At 37.3% G+C, this 23,623-nt stretch overlaps 1 protein-coding gene across 1 annotated transcript; it reads left to right on the forward strand.

Annotated features, from left to right (window-relative positions):
• The first annotated feature begins 5,270 nt into the window (after positions 1-5,270).
• Positions 5,271-15,304, forward strand: LOC308702399 (uncharacterized protein). Its single transcript, XM_081385217.1, has 6 exons — positions 5,271-5,398; positions 10,476-10,814; positions 11,615-11,914; positions 12,050-12,163; positions 13,994-14,067; positions 14,627-15,304. The coding sequence occupies exons 1-6, from the start codon at positions 5,350-5,352 to the stop codon at positions 14,678-14,680; spliced, it is 930 nt and encodes a 309-aa protein (XP_081241343.1). The 5' UTR covers positions 5,271-5,349; the 3' UTR covers positions 14,681-15,304.
• Positions 15,305-23,623: the final 8,319 nt, after the last annotated feature.

Raw genomic sequence — 23,623 nt, forward strand, 5'->3', positions numbered from 1 at the left:
ATAAAAAGAAAAGAGGGGAAAATTAATAACCTAGTCAAATACCAAAAGAAAATACATTTATCTTACCTAACTCCCTGCCCATAAACAGAGATCAAACAATTCCAAAATAAACAAGGCAGGACACCCCTACGCTCCACACTGTTAACATGGTTTAGACGTAGAAGAACGGTTCAGGGGTTTTCACAAGATGCACGTTCACTCATAGGAGAACGATTCAGAGGTTTACACAAGATGCACGTTTACTAGAATGAAAACAAAATCTCTAAAACACAATTTGATCATCGGCCGGAGGAGGGATTCCGGAGCTCTCAACCCACGTGCGACCGAACCAAGAATGAGCTCCTCGATGAGTGTCAGCAACGTCCTTTTAAAGACCCCGCCCCGACTAGGCAACCAATGGGTGCTTACATCCCATGATTGGAGAACCTGTTTTGGATTAGAGAAAACAAGAAAGAGAAAAGGAACACAAAACAATAGAAAACAAACTAACACAGGTCGTAACACAGAGTAATAAACTCCTGTGGCAGTTCAAATTAGATTATTTTCATCTTCTGTGATCGAAATCTCGATGTTTTAGGTATTTTAGTTTCAATGATTACAAATGCAAATCCTCCCATGGAAAAAAATTAAAATAATTCAACACATACTTCTGCTGTAATCATAAACAACTACAAAAGTCAAACAATAAAAAATGTGTTGAATATATCCAGCATATTTAAACTTGTACTTTCAAGCTATAATAAATTTATCATATACATTTTTATTTTATATATATATAATATATATTTTTTCATTATATATTTTTTGCTCTACAGCAGATCATTTAAAAACACATTAAAGATCAAATTATTGATTCACTCGTGTCTGTTTGTTCGTAGTGTGACTTTTCATTTAGTTTGTAGTCTCTGCTGCTGTTAAAGGTTACAAACTGATCTCAGACTTTCTAAACCAACATGAGCATTAATCTGAAAACCTGTTCATGTTCATCAGGAGTGTTTGCTGCCGAAACAAATGAAATACAGTCAGTGTCAGTGATGGAGGGAGATTCTGTCACTCTAAACACTGATGTTACTGAAATACATGAAGAATACAATAACATAGCGTGGAAATATGGAGCTGAAAAGTATTTTATAGCTGAAATCAGTAGAAAATATGGGATCTTAACATATAACGGCACTGATGGGAGATTCAGAGACAGACTGAAGCTGGACGATCAAACTGGATCTCTGACCATCACAAACACCACAACTGAACATGCTGGAGTTTATCAACTAGAGATAATAGGACAGACACTGACATCAAAAACATTCAGTGTTTCTGTCTATGGTGAGTCGAGATGTAATTCTTCTTTTACTTTTTGTTTTATTAGATATTTACATATTGAAATGTTTAATTATGTTATAGTTTGAGATGACAGACACAATCACTGCTCATCAACACAATGAACCAAAAATAACACTGTAGATTTATCCATATTTCTGTTTATTTATCTCATCTTTCTCAGCTCGTCTGCCTGTTCCTGTCATCAGCAGAAACTGTTCTTCATCATCATCATCACACCAGAATTGTTCATTGATGTGTTCATCAGTGTTGAATGTGTGTGATGTGACTCTCTCCTGGTACGCAGGAATCAGTGTATTGTCCAGCATCAGTGTGTGTGATCTCAGCATCAGTCTCTCTCTACCTCTGGAGGTGGAATATCAGGATAAAAACACCTACAGCTGTGTGCTGAACAATCCCATCAGCAACCAGACCACACATCTGGACATCAACACACTCTGTCACACATGTGCAGGTACCACAGCACTGATGATAGATGTGTGTATTTACTGACCTGATCTCTGTCTTCTGTTGTAGATCAGACTGATGCGTTCACTTCTTTCTTTATCATTACAGCACCAGACACACTCTCTCCTTCAGTTCCTCCAGTCTCAGTGTCTCTGATAGTGTTGATCTCTGCTGGATCTCTGATGATTGTTGCTGGATTCGGGATCTTCTGGATCTGCTGGAAACACAGAAAAACTGACCCAAAAGGCAACTACTATTTTGAACAAGTGTTACAACAAATAACAATAAGAATTATTTTTTTATTATCATTATTATTATAGCAGACTTTTAAAAAAACTTTGACAGCCCCAATACACATTGTAAAAAAATAGTTAAGTTGTTGTATTTTTAATCTCTTCCTGTTGTTCAAACAGTTCAGATTTGTGAAGATGAGAAAACTTCTGTTGTTATGTTACTTCATCCATCGTTCTATGAAAGAAACACACACACATCGGTAAGATCATTTATCATTAGTTTCTGTTGTGTGTGTTTGTATCATTCAGCAGTGAGTCAGATGGAGATCAGTGTGTGATTGTGTTTCTGTAATCATCACTTATCAGATATTTTCTTTCTTCAATGTCCAGTAGTTCTTAAAAAAGCTAAATATAAATCTTAAGTATTTTAGTATATAAAGATAAGATATTTGATTAAAAGTGACAGTTGATTTATTGTCTTGTGGCTTTGATGTAACACAGAGATAAATAAAAATAGTCAGATTATTTTACTTTCATTTTGTGATTGATCACATTACATATTACATGTTTAGCAAATAATTGGTCATTTGTACTGGAATACATTTTTTAAAGCAACTGAGAAACACAAAAAAAAATGGAGGATTTTTAATATTATAATAAATGAATAAAATGTTCTAAAAGTGTTGCAGACAGCAGGGAAATATGAATACAATACAACTAACCGTATAATTGTGCAGAAGAACAAACAAAAAAACACAGAAAAACACACACTTTTAAAGGGAGGAAAACTCTAAATCACAAATTAATTCATGAAACTCTTCACTACAGACTTATATTCATACTTGTACTGTTATTTAGGCATTTACAAAATTTTCTCATTTGTGTTATGGTTATGATGTAACGTTAGGCCTGCGCTGCGTTTCCCAAAAACATTTTAGGAGTAAGTTTATCATAGAGACCATTGGTGGCAATTGTTCTACGATCAATAGGCTTACGATGCTTTTGGGAAACACAGACCTGTGCAGTTCATGCTAATATTATTACATTTCAATATTTATTTATTTAAATTTTTTAACATTGACATAGCCTGATTTTTTTTTTTTTTTCATTTAAATAATTTTATTATATCTTGTGTGATGTGTTTTACAGAGAGCTGAAGAAGAGAGTATTGTGGAGTATGTGTCTGTCAGCATGAGAAGATGATTCATTTTCAGCAGGATTGAGTATTTCCCTCTAGTTTTCCTTTGAGAATAATCAGAAAATCCCAGCGGACAAACAGCCGGATCATTCTGACGGGTTTGAAGTGAGAAATTCAGAGATTGATGAAATGATCTCCTAAAACTTCAGGAGACTGCATTGAAACACAAGGACTTCTTATATAAATTGTATGGCCCACTGAATCATTTTCATGTTTGACTCAAAATACTCAAAAGAAGTGAAAGAGAGCCCTGGAAACCGTAAAAGATGATCTGAAATCAAACTGTGATATCACTGTGAAATATGAAATTATGAGGCCTATTGATATTCAAGGGAATCCACATATTCATGACCTTATACTCATGCTTTGATATGCTTGTGTTACTGTAGTTTCAATAGTTATTTCCAGCAAGAGGAGCAAAGCTTCATATATAGCACACTATTTTTATAAAGATTATATCCTGTTTTTGTCTGTCAGTCTCATTTTAAGAATAAATTCAACGTCTGACTCGCTGTTGTATTATTTATGGCATCATGCAGATGATCAGTATTATAACAGCGCTGTTATCCAAGGCAAAACACATTAACTACACATTTTATCATTTAATTTAGTTATTTAAGGCTATTATGTGACAGATGGGTTTGGTTCACGTAATAAATCCACCAAAATTAATAAAAACATTATTTTCAACAACTTGAGCCATTTTTTTCACTTGCAGTTCTTAGGCTACCGTTTAGTCTTTGGTGTGTGTAGCGTGACTCCAGCAGTGAATGTCACGTGACTGATCATGCTTTATTAAACCTCTGCATAAGACAAGGCCTACACTAGAGCATAACCAATTAACCTTTCAAAAATCAGATCCACCACAACTTAAGTAGGCTATATTAAATAAAAAGCTTTTAAAATCACAGTTGATAAGACACTCATAAGGACTGAGAGAACAACTTTAGTATGTGAAAGTGTTTAAGTGTTTATATATATATATATACACCGATCAGTCATACCATTATGACCACTGACAGGTGAAGTGAATAACACTGATGATCTCTCCATCACAGCACATGTTAGTGGGTGAGATATATTAGGCAGCAAGTGAACATTTTGTCCTCAAAGTTGATGTGTTAGAAGCAGGAACAATGGGCAAGCGTAAGGATTTGAGCGAGTTTGACGCCTGGGTCAGAGCATCTCCAAAACTGCAGCTCTTGTGGGGTGTTCCCGGTCTGCAGTGGTCAGTATCTATCAGAAGTCACAACTTACAGGACTTAAAGGATCTGCTATTAACATCTTGGTGCCAGATCCCACATCACACCTTCAGAGGTCTAGTGGAGTCCATGCCTCCACGGGTCAGGGCTGTTTCAGCAGCAAAACGGGGAGCAACACAATATTAGGATGGTGGTCATAATGTTATGCCTGATCGGTGTATATCAAATATCAAAATACCAATATATAAAAAAAAAAAAAAAAAAAATCTTTTATAGACTAAACTTGTGAATGGCAGTGTTAAATATGATCATTGTGTTTCTATTGTTTTTTTGTTTCTGTGTGAAACAGTTTCTCATCATGTTTCTGTAGATTCAAGTTTAAAGCTGTTCCTGGCAGGACAGAAATAAACTCCACACACACACTGAATGCCCAGTCTCACATACAAGATGTCCATCCACCCAACTGATCAAACCACAAAAAAAAAAGAAGAAAGAACGAAATAACCCACAGCAGGTTTCAGTTTGACTCAGAAGCTGAACTTCAGTAAACTCATACACGGTTTTAAAGTTGTACTTTTCCCCATACACTATAACTGAGAACTGAATAAATATATACAACAATTTTAAATCACGAGTTACTCTCTATTTTACCATGAAATGTAGATTTTATATGACATACTGTATGTAACATGTGCATACAAGTGTGTGTGTGTGTGTGTGTGTGTGTGTGTGTGTGTGTGTGTGTGTGTGTGTGTGTGTGTGTGTGTGTGTGTGTGTGTGTGTGTGTGTGTGTGTGTGTGTGTGTGTGTGTGTGCATTAGGAGGGTCAGACTCTGTCGGGGGAGGATTCACAAGCTTGTGTTTGTTAAGATCTGTTGTGCGTTCATTGATAGTCTTATTAGATCAGGCGTTTCACTGAACAGCTGCAAATGTTTCACATGTTTGTTTTGTTCTGTTTGTGTTTCTGCCGTCTGATCGGTAAGTTATGAACATATTTATGACGTTTATTGTTATGATGTTATGACGTCTCAGAGTAATAAATTCCTGTGGCAGCTCAAATTCGATTATTTTCACCTGCTTTGATCAAATCTCTCTTGTTAGTTTAGAAATCTTGATTTCAATGATTACAAATGCAAATCCTCCCCAGCAATTTCTAAAAAAATCATTTAAATTATTTTTAATTATTCTGCAGTAATCATGAACAAATACAAACATAATGGGAATTCAATAATAATATATTTGATATTGAATGTATTGAAATACAATTTTTGAGTTGTGATTAATTCATCATTAGGGCCCGAGCACCGATGGTGTGAGGACCCTCTTGGAATTGCTCTGTTTATTATTATTATTATTATTATTATTCTTCTTCTTCTCCGCATTGAATTGCATTTTTGAGGGCCTAAACATGCGCGAAAACTCACGAAACTTTGCACACGCGTCAGAACTGGCGAAAATTTACATCTGATATAGGTTTCAGAATTGGACGGGGCAAAACGGCTCGATAGCGCCACCTATAAAAGTTCAACGGAGTGCGCCTCCCGCAACGTTCCACGTACGTGCACGAAATTCGGTACATACATGTAATGACCTAATACCTACAAAAAAGTCTCTTGGAGCATAGCCCTAAACCCAACAGGAAGTCAGCCATTTTGAACTTCCTCCCAGATTTTTGTGCAGTTTTTGACATTTTCAGGCCTCATACTTTAACGAACTCCTCCTACAGTTTTAATCTGATCATCTTCAAATTTGGTGAGTGTAATCTTAAGGCCTTTGCGACGTTAAATTGCGAAGATCTTGAGTTTTCGTCGAAGGGCGGGTCCTCGGCGGCCTGACAAATTTTGATGTTTCGCCATGAAACAGGAAGTTGCTGTAACTCAGGCATGGAATGTCCAATCTGCCCCAAACTTCATACGTTTGATAAGAGTTCTGTCCTGAACACATGACCATGCTCATATTCAGTTATAGTCATAGCGCCACCTGCTGGCAACAGGAAGTGACATGTTTAACACTGTTATGGACTCCTAATAACATATAAAAAAGTGCCAGCAAGTGCTAAACATGCTAACAACATACTAGAAGCATGCTAAAACATGCTAGCAAACTCTTAGCTAAGTGCTAAAGCATGCTATTATTGCAATTAAATAGGAATTTGCTGTAACTCAGGCATGGAATGTCCAATCTGCCCCAAACTTCACACTTTTGATAAGCGTTCTGTCCTGAACATATCTACATGAGAATATTCAGTTATAGTAATAGCGCCACCTACTGGTAACAGGAAGTGTCATGTTTAACACGTTGATGCCATTCTAGCAACATGTTAAAAATGCCATTGACTTCTAAACATGCTAGAAACATGTTAAAACATACTAGCAATACTTAGCTAAGTGCTAAAGCATGCTAATTCAATGAAACAGGATGTTGTTGTTACTCAAGAAGGCAATGTCCAATCTGCGCCAAACTTCACACTTTTAATAAACGTTCTGTCCTGAACACATGACCATGCTCATATTCAGTTATAGTCATAGCGCCACCTGCTGGCAACAGGAAGTGACATGTTTAACACTGTTATGGACTCCTAATAACATATAAAAAAGTGCCAGCAAGTGCTAAACATGCTAACAACATACTAGAAGCATGCTAAAACATGCTAGCAAACTCTTAGCTAAGTGCTAAAGCATGCTATTATTGCAATTAAATAGGAATTTGCTGTAACTCAGGCATGGAATGTCCAATCTGCCCCAAACTTCACACTTTTGATAAGCGTTCTGTCCTGAACATATCTACATGAGAATATTCAGTTATAGTAATAGCGCCACCTACTGGTAACAGGAAGTGTCATGTTTAACACGTTGATGCCATTCTAGCAACATGTTAAAAATGCCATTGACTTCTAAACATGCTAGAAACATGTTAAAACATACTAGCAATACTTAGCTAAGTGCTAAAGCATGCTAATTCAATGAAACAGGACTTTGTTGTTACTCAAGAAGGCAATGTACAATCTACCCCAAACGTCACACGTTTGATAAGAGTTATCTCTTGAACACATGTCCATGCTCATATTTAGTTATAGTCATAGCGCCACCTGCTGGCAACAGGAAGTGACGTTTAACACTGTTCTTGACTCCTAATAACATATAAAAAAAATGCCAGTAGGTGCTAAACATCCTACCAACATACTATAGACATGCTAAAACATACTAGCAAACACTTAGCTAAGTGCTAAAGAATGATATTACTGCAATTAAATATGAATTTGCTGTAACTCAGGCATGGAATGTCCAATCTGCCCCAAACTTCACACTTTTGATAAGCGTTCTGTCCTGAACACATGACCATGCTTATATTCAGTTACAGTCATAGCGCCACCTGCTGGCAACAGGAAGTGACATGTTTAACACTGTTATGGACTCCTAATAACATATAAAAAAGTGCCAGCAAGTGTTAAACATGCTAACAACATACTAGAAACATGCTAAAACATGCTAGCAAACTCTTAGCCAAGTGCTAAAGCATGCTATTATTGCAATTAAATAGGAATTTGCTGTAACTCAGGCATGGAATGTCCAATCTGCCCCAAACTTCACACTTTTGATAAGCGTTCTGTCCTGAACACATCTACATGAGAATATTCAGTTATAGTAATAGCGCCACCTACTGGCAACAGGAAGTGTCATGTTTAACACGTTGATGCCATTCTAGCAACATGTTAAAAATGCCATTGAGGTCTAAACATGCTAGAAACATGTTAAAACATGCTAGCTAATGTTAAAACATGCTAGCAATACTTAGCTAAGTGGTAAAGCATGCTAATTCAATGAAACAGGATGTTGTTGTTACGCAAGAAGGCAATGTCCAATATGCGCCAAACTTCACACTTTTAATAAACGTTCTGTCCTGAACACATGACCATGCTCATATTCAGTTACAGTCATAGTGCCACCTGCTGGCAACAGGAAGTGACATGTTAAACACTGTTGTGGACATATAAAAACATATAAAAAAGTGCCAGCAAGTGCTAAACATGCTAACAACATAGTAGAAACATGCTAAAACATGCTAGCAAACACTTAGCTAAGTGCTAAAGCATGCTATTGCTGCAATTAAATAGGAATTTGCTGTAACACAGGCATGGAATGTCCAATCTGCCCCAAACTTCACACGTTTGATAAGAGTCATGGCCTGAACACATCTACATGAGAATATTCAGTTATAGTAATAGCGCCACCTGCTGTCAACAGGAAGTGACATGTTTAACACTGTTGTGGTCTCCTAATAACATATATAAAAGAGCCAGCAAGTGCTAAACAGGTTAGCAACATACTAGAAACATGCTAGCAAACACTTAGCTAAGTGATAAAGCATGCTATTACTGCAATTAAATAGGAATTTGCTGTAACTCAGGCATGGAACGTCCAATCTGCCCCAAACTTCACATGTTTGATAAGAATCATGGCCTGAACGCATGCCTATGCTCAAATTCAGTTATAGTAATAGCGCCACCTACTGGCAACAGGAAGTGACATGTTTAACACGTTGATGCCGTTCTAGCAACATGTTAAAAATGCCATTGAGTTCTAAACATGCTAGAAACATATTAAAACATGCTAGCAATACTTAGCTAAGTGCTAAAGCATGCTAATTCAATGAAACAGGACTTTGTTGTTACTCAAGAAGGCAATGTACAATCTACCCCAAACGTCACACGTTTGATAAGAGTTATCTCTTGAACACATGTCCATGCTCATATTTAGTTATAGTCATAGCGCCACCTGCTGGCAACAGGAAGTGACGTTTAACACTGTTCTTGACTCCTAATAACATATAAAAAAATGCCAGTAGGTGCTAAACATCCTACCAACATACTAGAGACATGCTAAAACATAATAGCAAACACTTAGCTAAGTGCTAAAGAATGATATTACTGCAATTAAATATGAATTTGCTGTAACTCAGGCATGGAATGTCCAATCTGCCCCAAACTTCACACTTTTGATAAGCGTTCTGTCCTGAACACATGACCATGCTTATATTCAGTTATAGTCATAGCGCCACCTGCTGGCAACAGGAAGTGACATGTTTAACACTGTTGTGGACTCCTAATAACATATAAAAAAGTGCCAGCAAGTGTTAAACATGCTAACAACATACTAGAAACATGCTAAAACATGCTAGCAAACTCTTAGCCAAGTGCTAAAGCATGCTATTATTGCAATTAAATAGGAATTTGCTGTAACTCAGGCATGGAATGTCCAATCTGCCCCAAATTTCACACTTTTGATAAGAGTCATGGCCTGAACACATCTACATGAGAATGTTCAGTTATAGTAATAGCGCCACCAACTGGCAACAGGAAGTGACATGTTTAACACGTTGATGCCGTTCTAGCAACATGTTAAAACATGCTAACAATGCTTAGCTAAGTTCTAAAGAATGCTAATTCAATGAAACATGACTTTGTTGTTACTCAAGAAGGCAATGTCCAATTTGCACCAAACTTCACATGTTTGATAAGAGTTCTGTCCTGAACACACATCCATGCTCATATTCAGTTATAGTCATAACGCCACCTACTGGCAACAGAAACTGACATGGTTAACACCGTGCAGTACTAACCACATAATTATTGTGTACTAAGCATGCTAGAAACAGACTGAACATGCTAGCAACACTTAGCTGAGTCATGAAGCATGCTATTATCACCATTATACAAAACATTTTGTAACTGACTTTGACATACTCTTACTATATATACCTCCTTAAATGTACATTTCCCAACCATGCTCTGCCTTCCTAAAGCCACCGAGTGTTGATGGCACGGGTGCGAGGGCCCTTTCATCGCTGCTTGCAGCTTTAATTTAATTTTTATTTTGCTCTACAGCAAATAATTTTAAATTACAGATCAAATGATTGATTCTCTCGAGTCTGTCTGTTCATTTATGTGATATTTCATTTAGTTTGTAGTCTCTGCTGATGTTAAAAGTTACAAACTGATCTCAGACTTTCTAAACCAACACGAGCATTAATCTGAAAACCTGTTCATGTTCATCAGGAGTGTTTGCTGCCGAAACAAATGAAATACAGTCAGTGTCAGTGATGGAGGGAGATTCTGTCACGCTAAACACTGATGATACTAAAATACATGAAGACGCGGACATACTGTGGAGATTTGGAGCTGAAAAGTCTCTGATAGCTAAAATCAGCAAAGAGAACCGAATCTCCTCCACATATGATGATGTTCCTGATGGGAGATTCAGAGACAGACTGAAGCTGGACGATCAAACTGGATCTCTGACCATCACAAACACCACAACTGAACATGCTGGAGTTTATAGACTAGATATGAGTAGAGTAAAACTGACAAAAAAAACTTTCAGTGTTTCTGTCTATGGTGAGTAGAGATTATTTGTCTCGTCTTTTACATATTTACAAGTTAAGCTCAATCCACATCATTTGTGTTGATTACCACAAAAATTAATTTAGACTCATCCCTCATTTGGAGGATACGGCGAGGCACTTATAAAGGAATGTGAACGAGGCCGAAATTTGGATGATTGAAAGGAAACTTCAGAAACACTTCAGCATTTTTAAAGGCAGTTTAAGGTTTATGGCGTATTGTCGTAGCAAAAGGTTAGCAAGTGATTTTTCACACTAATTAACACACAAATTGTTCACATCCTGTGGCTGTACTTTTAAAACAGTGAGTATTTTAACGTTTACAGATCGCCCCCATTCTATGAAAATTTGTTTCCGGCACATAATACAAATCTTAAAGGTAATTGCCCCGTTTAATTGCACAATTCAGATTTTTTTTCTCCGAATTGCGAGATATAAACTCCCAATTGCAAGAAAAAAGTCAGAGTTGCGAGAGAAAAAATATATTTTAAAGTTTTTTTTATTCTGTAGCAGAAATAATAAATAATAATTTGCTATTATATTAATAATTAATTTATTGCTTTTCTGGTGGACAAATAGAAAATCATTTTTGTGGCAATCAACATGGCAACATATGGCAATCATTTTTGTGGCAACCTTAACTTAAAATCAACCCAGAATATTCTTTTAAATATTTATACACTGATATATTGAATCATGTATAGTTTGAGATACACATACTGACAGTGAACACACTTCACCTAACATAACATTGATGTTTAGATTTATTTCTGTTTATTCTCTCATGTTTTCCAGCTCGTCTGCCTGTTCCTGTCATCATCAGTAACTCGTCACACTGTTCATCATCTTCATCATCATCATCAAATTGTTCATTGGTGTGTTCATCAGTGTTGATTGTGAGTGATGCGACTCTCTCCTGGTACGCAGGAATCAGTGTATTGTCCAGCATCAGTGTGTGTGATCTCAGCATCAGTCTCTCTCTACCACTGGAGGTGGAATATCAGGATAAAAACACCTACAGCTGTGTGCTGAACAATCCCATCAGCAACCAGACCACACATCTGGACATCAACACACTCTGTCACACATGTGCAGGTACCACAGCACTGATGATATATGTGTGTGTTTACTGACCTGATCTTTCATATACAGTGTTGATGTTTGATAGTGTTAGCTGTAGATCAGATGGACAGATTCACTCACACTAACGGCTTATTTTGTCCATTACAGATCAAGGCCTACCTTTGTTTTATATAGTGTTGATCTCTGCTGGATCTCTGATGATTGTTGCTGGATTCGGGATCTTCTGGATCTGCAAGAAATGTAGAAAAATAGCCAGGGAAGGCAAGTGTTTACTGCTTTTAAACATTATAATAAACAAAACTTTATACTCTAAAATATTAAAGGTGCATTGCGCAAGAGTCTGAGTTTTCGCAGAACTACGCCCCCTCTGGCGGCAAGCGAAACTGCATCCAGAGGTGTGCACGCTCACGGACCACACGCACACGCACGCTTGCACGAGCACGAGCTGGTCATAACCCAAGGAGCATCAGCCGCACAAATCTTTTGTTTACAATCATAATGTCTTCAGAGGTAATAAAGTTTTAAATCTGCAAGTAATTTAAAATATATGAAAGGAAAGGCAATCGAGTAAATAACACACTTATGTGTGAGGGAAAAAATGGGGGTAGTAGAAAACTTCGTTTTTTATTCCCATCTATCTCCATGTTGAACTGTGTTATGTGTTTACTGTATCCACTTATGACTATTATTATGGAAACACGTTCATGAACAATATAAGTTATTACTTTGTAAAAGCTCAAAATAGTAATGACACCATACCATACACAGTCGGTCAACAAAGTACACCCAAATGTCTCAAGGTAATAAACAATCAAGTGGCACTATGACGTTACCATAAAAGCCAAACAGGCTAATCCGCCGAAGATTTGCGGGGGTTTAGCCTGTTTTATTAACTTATATATCAGCATTTTATATCACAATCATTCTGAACCTGATCACTGACAATGGTAAGTTAGTAAAACCTATTCCGATTGTACATTTATCTAGCTTACGCTAAAGCATTACACATTTTATGGATCGTCATTTATTGTCATTATTGGCCGGATCAGACATTAGAGAATGGGATATATCTTACCTTTTTATCAAGAAAAAAGCCAACTGAGGATCCCGTTTGAGCCCTAGAGCAGACCGGAGATCTCTCCATTTGTTGAAAGCCTTCCCTATGTTTACTCTCGTCTTACCCCGACGCCTGTCTGACTCCAATTTGGACCTTTTGTTTGCACTAGACAAAAGTTCTCTTTTTTTTTTATCTTACGTGGAGTTTGCGTTGGTGTTTGAAATGAACTACAAGCCGGTCTCTTAGAATCCATTTTCTACGGAGAATGGCGGCGTCGGCGCATACACAAACCTGCCAGACATATGAGCGTGCCGTGAACGCGCATGACGTCACGCCCAGTCTCAGATTCCGACCCGAATCCCTCTTATTTATTTTACTGTACAGGATTATAGAGGCAATCGCAGTGATCATAGAAGGGCTCATTCAGCCCATCAGGCAATTGTTTAAGCATGTATGGGTTAGAAAACGGGTATTTTTAACATGAAAAGTTGCGCAATGCACCTTTAACTGATAGCCCTAAATGGAATTAAAAAAATAATTGTTGTAAATATTTTGTAGTTAACACCCTTTAGATGATTTATATGAAAAGAAAGCAAAATAATATGTGTGGTTATTGTTAAAAAAAAAAAAAAAAAAAAAACAGATTCTTAATTTCTCAAATTGCACCAAAACATTAAAAATACAAAAGCTTTCTCCACTTTATGACCATAATTTTACATGTGTAAAGATGCAGCTGGTACTCAAGTTAAAATATGTTATTGATTATTTTTGATGAACTTGTTGAGCATCAATTTTCACCATACAAAGAATGCATTTGCCTGGGTTTGAGTTATAAATTATGTGTAAAAAAAAAAAAGTATCCAAATTTGAAGCGATAGTTGACAAATTAAATTTGTTAATGTCATTTTTAAAAATTAATTTAATGAAATGTGTGCTTAACTTTGACAGGCATAATATTAATAATAACACGTATGTTGTAAAGAATCAGATCTAATTAGGATTGATTTTTGTTGTTTTAATGCATTTTATTGTAGAAACAGTCGAGACTCGTGAAGACGAGATCACTTACGCTGATCCAGCGTTCTACAAAAGAAACGCACAGAAAACGGTAAGATAATTTATTATTAAGTTATGTTGTGTTTCTCTGTGTTATTTATCAGTTTGTGCAAATTATGTTTTTTACTGTATAATGATCCATCACACATACGGCAGCACCAAATAAGATGTTTAATAAAAGCCATAATATAATCAATGCAATAAATACTATGTTTTTCCTATTGTGTTGTTTGGATCACATCACAGATTACATTTTTAGCAAGCAATTAGTCATTTGAAATGAAATACATTTCTAAAGAAACTGGGAAACACTGAAAGACTGCAGGATCTCTAAACTTTACAAAGAATATCTGATATGTTCAATGAATGTAATTACATTGAAGAAAACAATTAATGGTTTGTACGACGAGACTAGAAAGAGCTAATTTAAACAAATGCAGTTTTTTTAAACTTAATCATTTTAAATGGTTGTATCAGAACCATTGATATAGAAGATGCTATGTGATCATTTTGATGTCATTTCCTCAAGATGCTTTATACTGATAAGTGCTGAGAATTTTATTAGAAAAACTATATATAGTAACTATATCTTGTGTTGTGTTTTTTTACAGAAAGTAAAAGAGGAGGATCATGTGGATTATGCACCAATCACAATGAGAAGATGAACAAACTCTTTTTCTTAGTTCAAGACCAAACTGTGACAAATCAGTTGAGTTTTAGGTGAGAATCAACATTTTGTATCAGGACGTCCCAGCAGACTTAGAGCAGGATCAAGGTTTAAACTATTAAATTAAGTGGTCTCCTAAAAACTTAAAACAAACTTGCCTTTTTAACCAATTAAATCATATGGGTTATTGGAGCATTGTTTGACTTTTCAAGTCTTAAAGGGACCATGCGTGTAATCTCATGAAAAACACAGATGCAGAACACTCATGAACACTGTGGTCTCATGTATTCACATCTGAACAGAAATGTGGTTTGATCTGCTGGGTGGATGGACAGCTTGTGCATGAGTGTTTCTGCTGATGGACGTGTGTGTTTGATGTCAGTTTGTGATCGTCTCTGTCTGAGGTGTGAATAGTCTGTGAATAGCCTGTGGTTGAAGGGCTTTTTCCATTCCTGCTCACATGAAACCGTCAACCGTTCTACAGAAAACCTGCTTTACAAAATACTGAACTCAGCACTGGTGTTTAACAAAAATATCATATACTTTGTTATAGTCTATACTCATACTCACTTTTCTGCCAGTGTCTGGGTAATTTTAACAATAAATGCAATGTATGACTTACATTTTATGTTTGATGGTTGTTCTTTTTTTTTTTTTTTTATCAGTATGTACGAGAAACTAAACACTGCTAATAATTTTTTTTTCAGTAGCATAACAGTGGTCCTGTCCATAAAACATAAAGGTAGAAATTCATAGAATGAGATCAAGATCATAATCAAATAGAAAATCTCACCTTAAGTTTCCTTGATAGTGGTAAAGTCCAGATGCAGTGATGAGGACAGCTCAAGATATCCACTCCTGCTCCAGTTCTGTAGGATGATGACGAATCAGGGAACAAAACACAGGTGTGGGTGAAGAAGTGTTGATCCTACAAATAATACAAACCACTTAGCAAATAAGCTTAGTACTTAGTACAGTGTTCTGGTGGATTCGAGTAGGCTACCTGTTTAGGCTACATAGGGTTGTTTACTAGTCAAAGTGTGTTGAGATTATTGTGTGCACATCCCAACATCTGGCAGGTGCTGGACAAAAAGGACTACTAAATAGAAAAGATTGAAATGTCCGCAACACTGCTTACTCCCATATTTTAATAAAAAAAAGCAACGTTTCGACCCTACTGGGTCTTCTTCAGGCAAAAAGACCTTTTTGCCTGAAGAAGACCCAGTAGGGTCGAAACGTTGGTTTTTTTTATTAAAATATGGGAGTAAGCAGTGTTGCGGACATTTCAATCTTTTCTATTTACTAGTCAAAGTGCCCACATCTCTGTGCTTTTCTCACTCTCTGTGATCTTCTGGTTTGATGTCTCGGTTTCCTCCTTCAATGTGTGTCTGAAGGGCCTTTTCGCCTGATTCTTCATCATCTTCATTCAGGTGAAAATCTGCTCACTTAAAATAACAGCACGTCTCCTCAACAACACACATTATTTTAGGAATCATTCTTGAACGGAGCACAGGACTGAAACTGTTTAGTCACATATTTTCTTTTGTTTTGTTTTTCAACTTCTAAGAAAAGTGACATGAAGTCAGATTTACAGCTCATGCGGAAGACAATATTAACTTTGATGCCGCCAAGATGACGTCACGTGAACACGGCTTCATCCAGGGAGATGTACACAATTTTTAATAAAAAACCCAAATGATTCGAAGTTCTTTGTGTTGACAATGAATAATTTCATAGCTGCCATGTTCCTAATCGTAAATAATATCCTTCATCAAACCTATGTTCCAATCTGCTTCTGTATTGTAAACAACCCCCTAACTGGACGTTGCACGCACTATAACAAACATTGATGTATTAATTTTATTGTGAAGCTGCTTTGATACAATCTGTATTGTGAAATAGGCGAAAGTTATACCACTGGACCATTAAGATACACGTTACTAACATAGGCTTGTTAACATAGGCTAACGGATCTATGTATGTATTCACGTGAAAATTCTCGAGCTGACTTGATGTAAAGCCCCTCGTTGCACATTTGATTTTTTTCCCCTCTGAAATAAATAGCAAAAAGTCATAGCTGACTCTGAGATGTGCATGATTATGCTGTATTATTCTACTTGATAAAAACGTATTGCAGCGAGATTAATGCGTGCAATAGAACTAGAACAGTATAGCCTACGTCCGTCCGCGTGACTGTTATTCATGCGCAATTGAGCATCCACATCAAAGAGCATGGCCTCGCATTTCAAGTTCGCACAGGGCCTCGAGTCACACCCCAACTGCGACGGCACTGCTGCCAGTTCAACGCTGAGATATAGTTTCCGTTTCTTTTTAATTCAACATGCGCCAATACTCAAAGAAATTAGATATTTAAACACATTTAGTAATAACTATAGCAACACTTGACCACTAGAGGGATTAATCACATTCCCACCCAGAATAAATGTGGTAGCTATATTTGCTTTCTCAAGCATCAAAGCCTATACTGTTTTTATAAAGGATATTAATAATGTTCATTGCCATAGCATAGAGAGATTGAACATGGTAATTATATTTCTCCACAAAATAGTGCAGTTATTGTTCATATTATAAAATAATAATTTAAGATCTTCAAAGAGTGTAAAATAAATTATTTAAAAAAAATGGTAATTTATGTTTTTTAAGTCACTCATTAAATTTCACTATAATAACTGTTGCTGTTTCCCATGATCTTTATTATTATTGTTATTATTTGTAAGAACAACATCCCACACAATGTGCCCTTATTATCACCTTATATTTCAGATATATAGCTTCAGACGTCTGGCTTCCAGTGTCATATGCCTCCTTACCATATTACCATATTACATATCCTACCATATTGTTTCAATGGTTTGTCTTAGTAATTATAAACATGCTGGTTTGTAGCAAACATTTTAAAGTTCACTGAACTTTGATATAGTATTCTCGTTATTTCTCTACAGCTGCTAATAAATAGGACGTCTCGCACATTCTGCGCTCAGCTTACTTCTGCGTTGAAACATCAGGAGGATAAATTACCTGATATTTCATTAATACATAAAGTGTGCACTACAAGCAGTATATAGACTGTGTTAGACCACCATCTAGTGTCAAAACTAGGAATTCACCATTCAGAGAATGTTCATGTGATGTTTTTAATTTATCACACACACACACACACACACACACACACACACACACACACACACACACACACACACACACACACACACACACACATACACACATACACACATACACACATACACACACACACACATACACACACACACCGTGGAGGGGTTTGACAAATGACAGTATTTTGGCTCTAACATGACAAAACATTTACATGACAGAAACAGGCATCACAATACACTTCTAAATGAGCGGTCCAGAGTGATTTTGCCAGCCCTTTTACTCACTCTGGATGAGTTCAGTTCTTGGAGAGTGTGGAGAGGTGTACCAGTGATTCTCTCAGCAGTCCGGACTATCCGCTGTAGTCTTCAGAGGTCTGACTGGAAGCTGAGCAGAACCAGACAGTGACAGAAGTGCAGAGGACAGACTCAATGGCGTTAGAGAACTGTATCAGCAGCTCCTGTAAGAGTTGAACTTCCTCAGCTGGAGAAGGCAGGGCAACCTCTGCTGGGCCTTTTTCACAATGGAGTCAATGTGACCAGGAACCTGAATGACTCCACTGCTGCCACTGTGCTGTTCATAATGGTGAGTGGGAGAGTGCTGGGATATTTCTCCTGAAGTCCACAATCATCTCCACTGTTTTGAGTGTGTTCAGCTCCAGGTTGTTGTGACTGCGCCAGACAGCCAGCTCTTTAACCTCCAGTCTGTAAGCAGAAACATGAGGCCGATAAGTGGTGTCGTCTGCAAACTTCAGGAGCTTGACAGAGGGGTCTTTGGCAGTTCAGTCGTTCGTGCACAAGGAGAACAGCAGTGGAGAGAGAACGTACCCCTGGGGGGCGCCAGAGCTGGCTGTCCTTCAGGTGGGCCAGCACCAGTCTTTCAAATGACTTCATGAACACCGATGTTTAGGCAAAGGTCATTCAGTCCTGTGATTTTGGGTTTCTTTGGGATGGGGTTGGTGATGGAGCATTTGAAGCAGGAAGGGATTTTGCACAGCTCCAGTGTTCTGCTGAAGATCTTGTTTGGGGTGCTGGAGGTGTTGATGGGTGTATGGAGAGAAGGTCAGAACAGGTGTGGGGTATTTGTGGAAGATTTTTATTAATCGCTCTGCCCATTGGATATATGGTGAAATGGTAAGCTGTGCGTGCCTTTAAATTATGTTTTATTAACAAAGTTTGGGTAGAGCGCACATTCAGACAATCAAACCTAATTAAACACGAGTGGACCACACTCTGTTAATCTACCCAATCAATGAGGTAAGAGGTGTATATATACTGCAAACTTACTTCCGTTCGTTGACAGTTTAACAGCATCCCTCCACCACCCCATCTCCTCACTTCTAGTCCTAAATCTTACAACAACGGGGGAGTACTCTGGGTTCGGGCAAAATTTCCGAGCTCGAAGCCCTCCCCCGGACAGCACGCCAAATACGCATAATCTTTACACTGTTTAATTGATGTAAGGGTGAACTCGTAAAAGAACATTCATAGGATGAGCCAACCCGATCTCATGGCAATTCATACGAGTTTTACCTGGTGGCTAATTTGTACAAGACCTCACGCATAAGAAATTAGAACGATTTTTGCTAAATCGTGCATATTTTACGAGTTGCCCAATTCGTATGAATTCGTACGAATGACCTACCCCTGACCCCGCCCCTAAACCTAACCATCATGTGGGTTTAGACAAATTGGACGAATTCGTATGACTGAGGTCATACTAATTTGTACAAATTAACCACATTTTAATCAGTATGTATACGGTTAGAAGATGGCTGTGACTCATGTGACCATGTTATTTGCACACGCTGTGACTATACACATCACAACATGTAAATAGGAAAGTGTTGACGTTATTTTGTCACTTAACTCTGGGGGATACGGTGAATAAGCTAAAGTCCCAAAAAGTCAGCGTGTTCCTTTTTATAGAATGCAGTGAATGACTAAATTACTACTAATGACAGAAATACTGAAGCTCTTTATAATTCTGCTGTTCATCTGTAGTTTATAGAGTCCAGAGTCTGTGTTTTAAAATTTAAAATTTAAATTAAAACCGTAAAACAAAACCGTAAAATATCTGATGAATGCATATGTAATAATGTGTCACTTGTTGAGCCAAGTAAGTTTGCCGGTATATGTTAAATAAAACACAAAAAAGCCAAATTTTTTGACAAGTTTGTGTAAGGGGTAGGACATTAGGACCCAGTAGACACCACCTCAGAGCGCGTCATTGCTCAGCCGGCTATTTAGTGTGACGTAGTCACAGAGCGACAAGCCAAGCTAGCATTCCAGCATAGTGTGTCGGTACAGCGTGGGGAATGAAAGCACCAAAATCGATGGTTCAAACCAGTGCTGTTGTCATTGCTTGAGGCTGGAGATTGGCCAGTGGACAAAACGGTTGTTCTGGGAAAAACTGTTGCAGGTACCAAGTTAGATTATGAAATGTTGTGAATGATCGTAAAAGCTTGGTATATTGATTTTGTATCTTCTGTCATAGTAACACAGTTTGAGATTGTGGTGAGGATGCATCCTATTCTGTCACGGTAACGCAGTGCGATTGTGGTGAAGAGGCATTGTGCAAACATTTGTTTGCTATTCAGGTATGAACATGCCTATAACTATGGATTGTATGTTGTTACAAAAGAAACCTATTTCATGACATTTTATTATTGTTATAGGACGTGTGTCCAGTCACTGTTTTTCCTGTTTTAGTTTTAGTTATACCAACTGCCTACCATAATTTATACGACTGTTTGTTGACTGCCCTTGGGGCATGTGAGGAGGGAGAGAGAGAGCGGGGGTTTGAGCTTTTACATTGTATGTTTGTTTGTTTTGTTTTGTCTTGACTCTCTCTGATAACTCATGTATACATGGTGAGGTTCTTTTAATTGAAATACTTGGGTAATGTGTAGTTTCCTAAAGGGACAAACGCCTGCAGTGGTGTGTGTGTGAAGTGAAGGGGGGAAATTGCTGTGAATCACGTGAAATATGTAACTGGGTTGTTTCACCTATGTATTCTTCTTAAATTATTTATTAAGAGTGACGTGTGGTGTGCTTTATATTCAGACACGTCTCAGGAGGGAAACTCTGTACACACCCTTAACCATTTGGTGTTTTGATTGAGAGAAGTTTCATAAAGTATTACTGTTGTCTTTTAGAATTGTTTATATAATTGAACTATTGTGAAATAAATAAATGTATATTTTTTGACACACCAGCTTCCATCTACGTCCTTTAATTAGGGTGGCTTGCGTGCCACCGGGTAGTTCTTTGAACTGACTATTTTATAATTATGGGTTTTTGATTTAAGTAGTATTGAGAATATATAAAGAAAACCCGTAGTGGTCACATTTGTATTGAGGAACAAAGAAAACAGTTTGCCAGTAAAAATGTTTCAGCACCACGGACAGCGACATATGCTTGACAGCGATGGTGCTGAACAGGCAAAGTGCGCTCAATCAGTGCCACATTACATAACTGACATGGCACTATTATATACTGAACACAAAGTTTGTTTACAACTCCATAGGTGAGCTACAGGTGCTACATGAAAACTTAACTGGGATGAAAACTTTGAGAAAAACAACTGATTTATAACATTCTGACTGAGTGAACTAAAATATACATTTTTAAAGACTATTTTTTTCTTACCATTTTGTTGTCTGCTTAACGATCTTAACGATCCATCCTAAGTGACTGTTACGTTTCATAACAAGAGCTGGATTATCTCAACGTTAGCTAATGCAGTAATTAGCTTTTTTCAGCTAATCTGCAATATATTACTTTACCAGGGCCTTACTTACCCCGTGCCTGTCCAGTGACGCAAGATCGGCGGTGTTTGAGGGGCCCCTAATTGGCACAGGGCCCTGGGGCGGCTGCACTCACGCTATCTCCGCTACTGAGTATACTTGAAGACTGAAAAGTATGTTATAGCTGAAACCACAAATGATGGATTCTTCACACTTTATGGTCCTGATGAGAGATTCACAGACAGACTGAAGCAGACAGGTCGTGCTTTCCCACAGACTTACCATCCACTGCATCATGATGTGCAACACTTTCAGGGTGGAGGCAGAGACTTCACACTTTCACTCATCAGACAAACATACATGGGTCTCATAGACGATCTTAAACAACTTAAAGAACATCATACAGAAACAAACCACATCCTGATTCATACACTGCATATGTGCATTCATACAACCAAGAGATCATTGCACATTTTCACTCCTTATGAATATCACCACTTGAATGGAAAATTTATTTCATTTTTAAATTAAAATTATTTCATTTATTTTCATATTTACAGTTTGAATATCCAATAATTAGTTGAATGAAATAATGTGGGGTTTGCATGCAGGACAAATCAAACCTGCCGTCACTCACCCCCGTGGGATTCTACTAAATAATAGTGATGTTACGTTCTGTGCCGAGGCTTCAGAGCATGTGTCGAGAAATCCCGGGATATGGAAGTCATGTCAAATGACTTCAAGAGAGGTGTAAGAACTGATTTTCCTGCTTAAACAAAATGCACCCTGCAATAAAGCCATAAAATGCACCCTGGTCAGCAGATAGCAAAGACAGAGCACAGAACCTTGTCCTGCCCAAACTTATCTCCTTGTCCCCTTGTCTGACTTCAACTGACTGTTGTTCTGGTCTGGTATTTAAGGTGAGGGGACAGAGCAATCTGGGGGAATCTTTTACCAGGATCACCCCCACACAGTAATGCATGTCAGTATTTTCCTGTTGGAAAACCCTGACACATTACTGCGTGTCTCTGTCAGGAAAACATTACTTACTTTTAGAGTCATCTTTGAGTAAGTGATGTCATATATTTTTTGAATTGGCTTTTAATAATTTACTTCTGTAATTGGCATGAAACATTTTTACCTGACAAATAAATGTTAACCTTGATTTATTCTGTATTCTTCTGAAATCATTATTTCCAGTAGATTAATGTGTAGTCTGGTGTTTCCGCAAACTTTGTCCAGGATAGATCAAACTGGAGGCACTTTGAATGGACCATGGGGCACATCTTAGGAAGACCTTCTGATTTCTCCTGACTTAGCATGTTGTACGCTGCAAATATTATAAAAAATTACGCCTATGGGTCTGTAGTGTGTGGCTGCATCGGGTAAAATACTTGCACTGCACCCTCTGACTATTTCAGGACTGGTTAGTTTGTGATCGTGAGCGCGCAGTCGCGACGTGACGTCTCAAAGCGACACTAGGTCCGTATAATGAACGAATAATTGAAAGTATGGGATAATCAGAATAATCAAAGATCTAAATTAATTCATAATCAATATTTATGATTATTTTCTAATCAGAAATACGATCTAAATTTGATTATCATTTGAAATTGGAGTCAGATTACGCATAGAGCTAAAGTAGGGGAGAGCGGGGCACAAAGTAACGCTTTTTGACTTTCTCAGTTTGTGTAAATCTACTTATGGTTCAGAGTATTTTTTTTTTTCCCCACATTAATTTCCCACATGTCTACTACAATTATGTGTTTTTGTTTTATTAATACAGTATATACTTTTTTCTTGATATACCCCGAAAGAATGGAAGTGAAATGTGACAACATGCCCCATAGGTGGGGTACATTGTAACATGTCGAGGGGCACATTGTAACATGACCATATGACAGCTTAAAATGTTATCTGATCTAATAAAAAAAATATACAAAACAAACTAAAATATTTTCTAAATAAAATACAATTAAAAAACTTTTTCATATAAAATAATGGCAATTTTTAATAATTAAATATAAACTCATTTTTGAGTTTTGACTACGAACACAT

Source organism: Scardinius erythrophthalmus, assembly GCF_964197995.2.
Source record: "Scardinius erythrophthalmus genome assembly, chromosome: 14".
NCBI lineage: Eukaryota > Metazoa > Chordata > Actinopteri > Cypriniformes > Leuciscidae > Scardinius > Scardinius erythrophthalmus.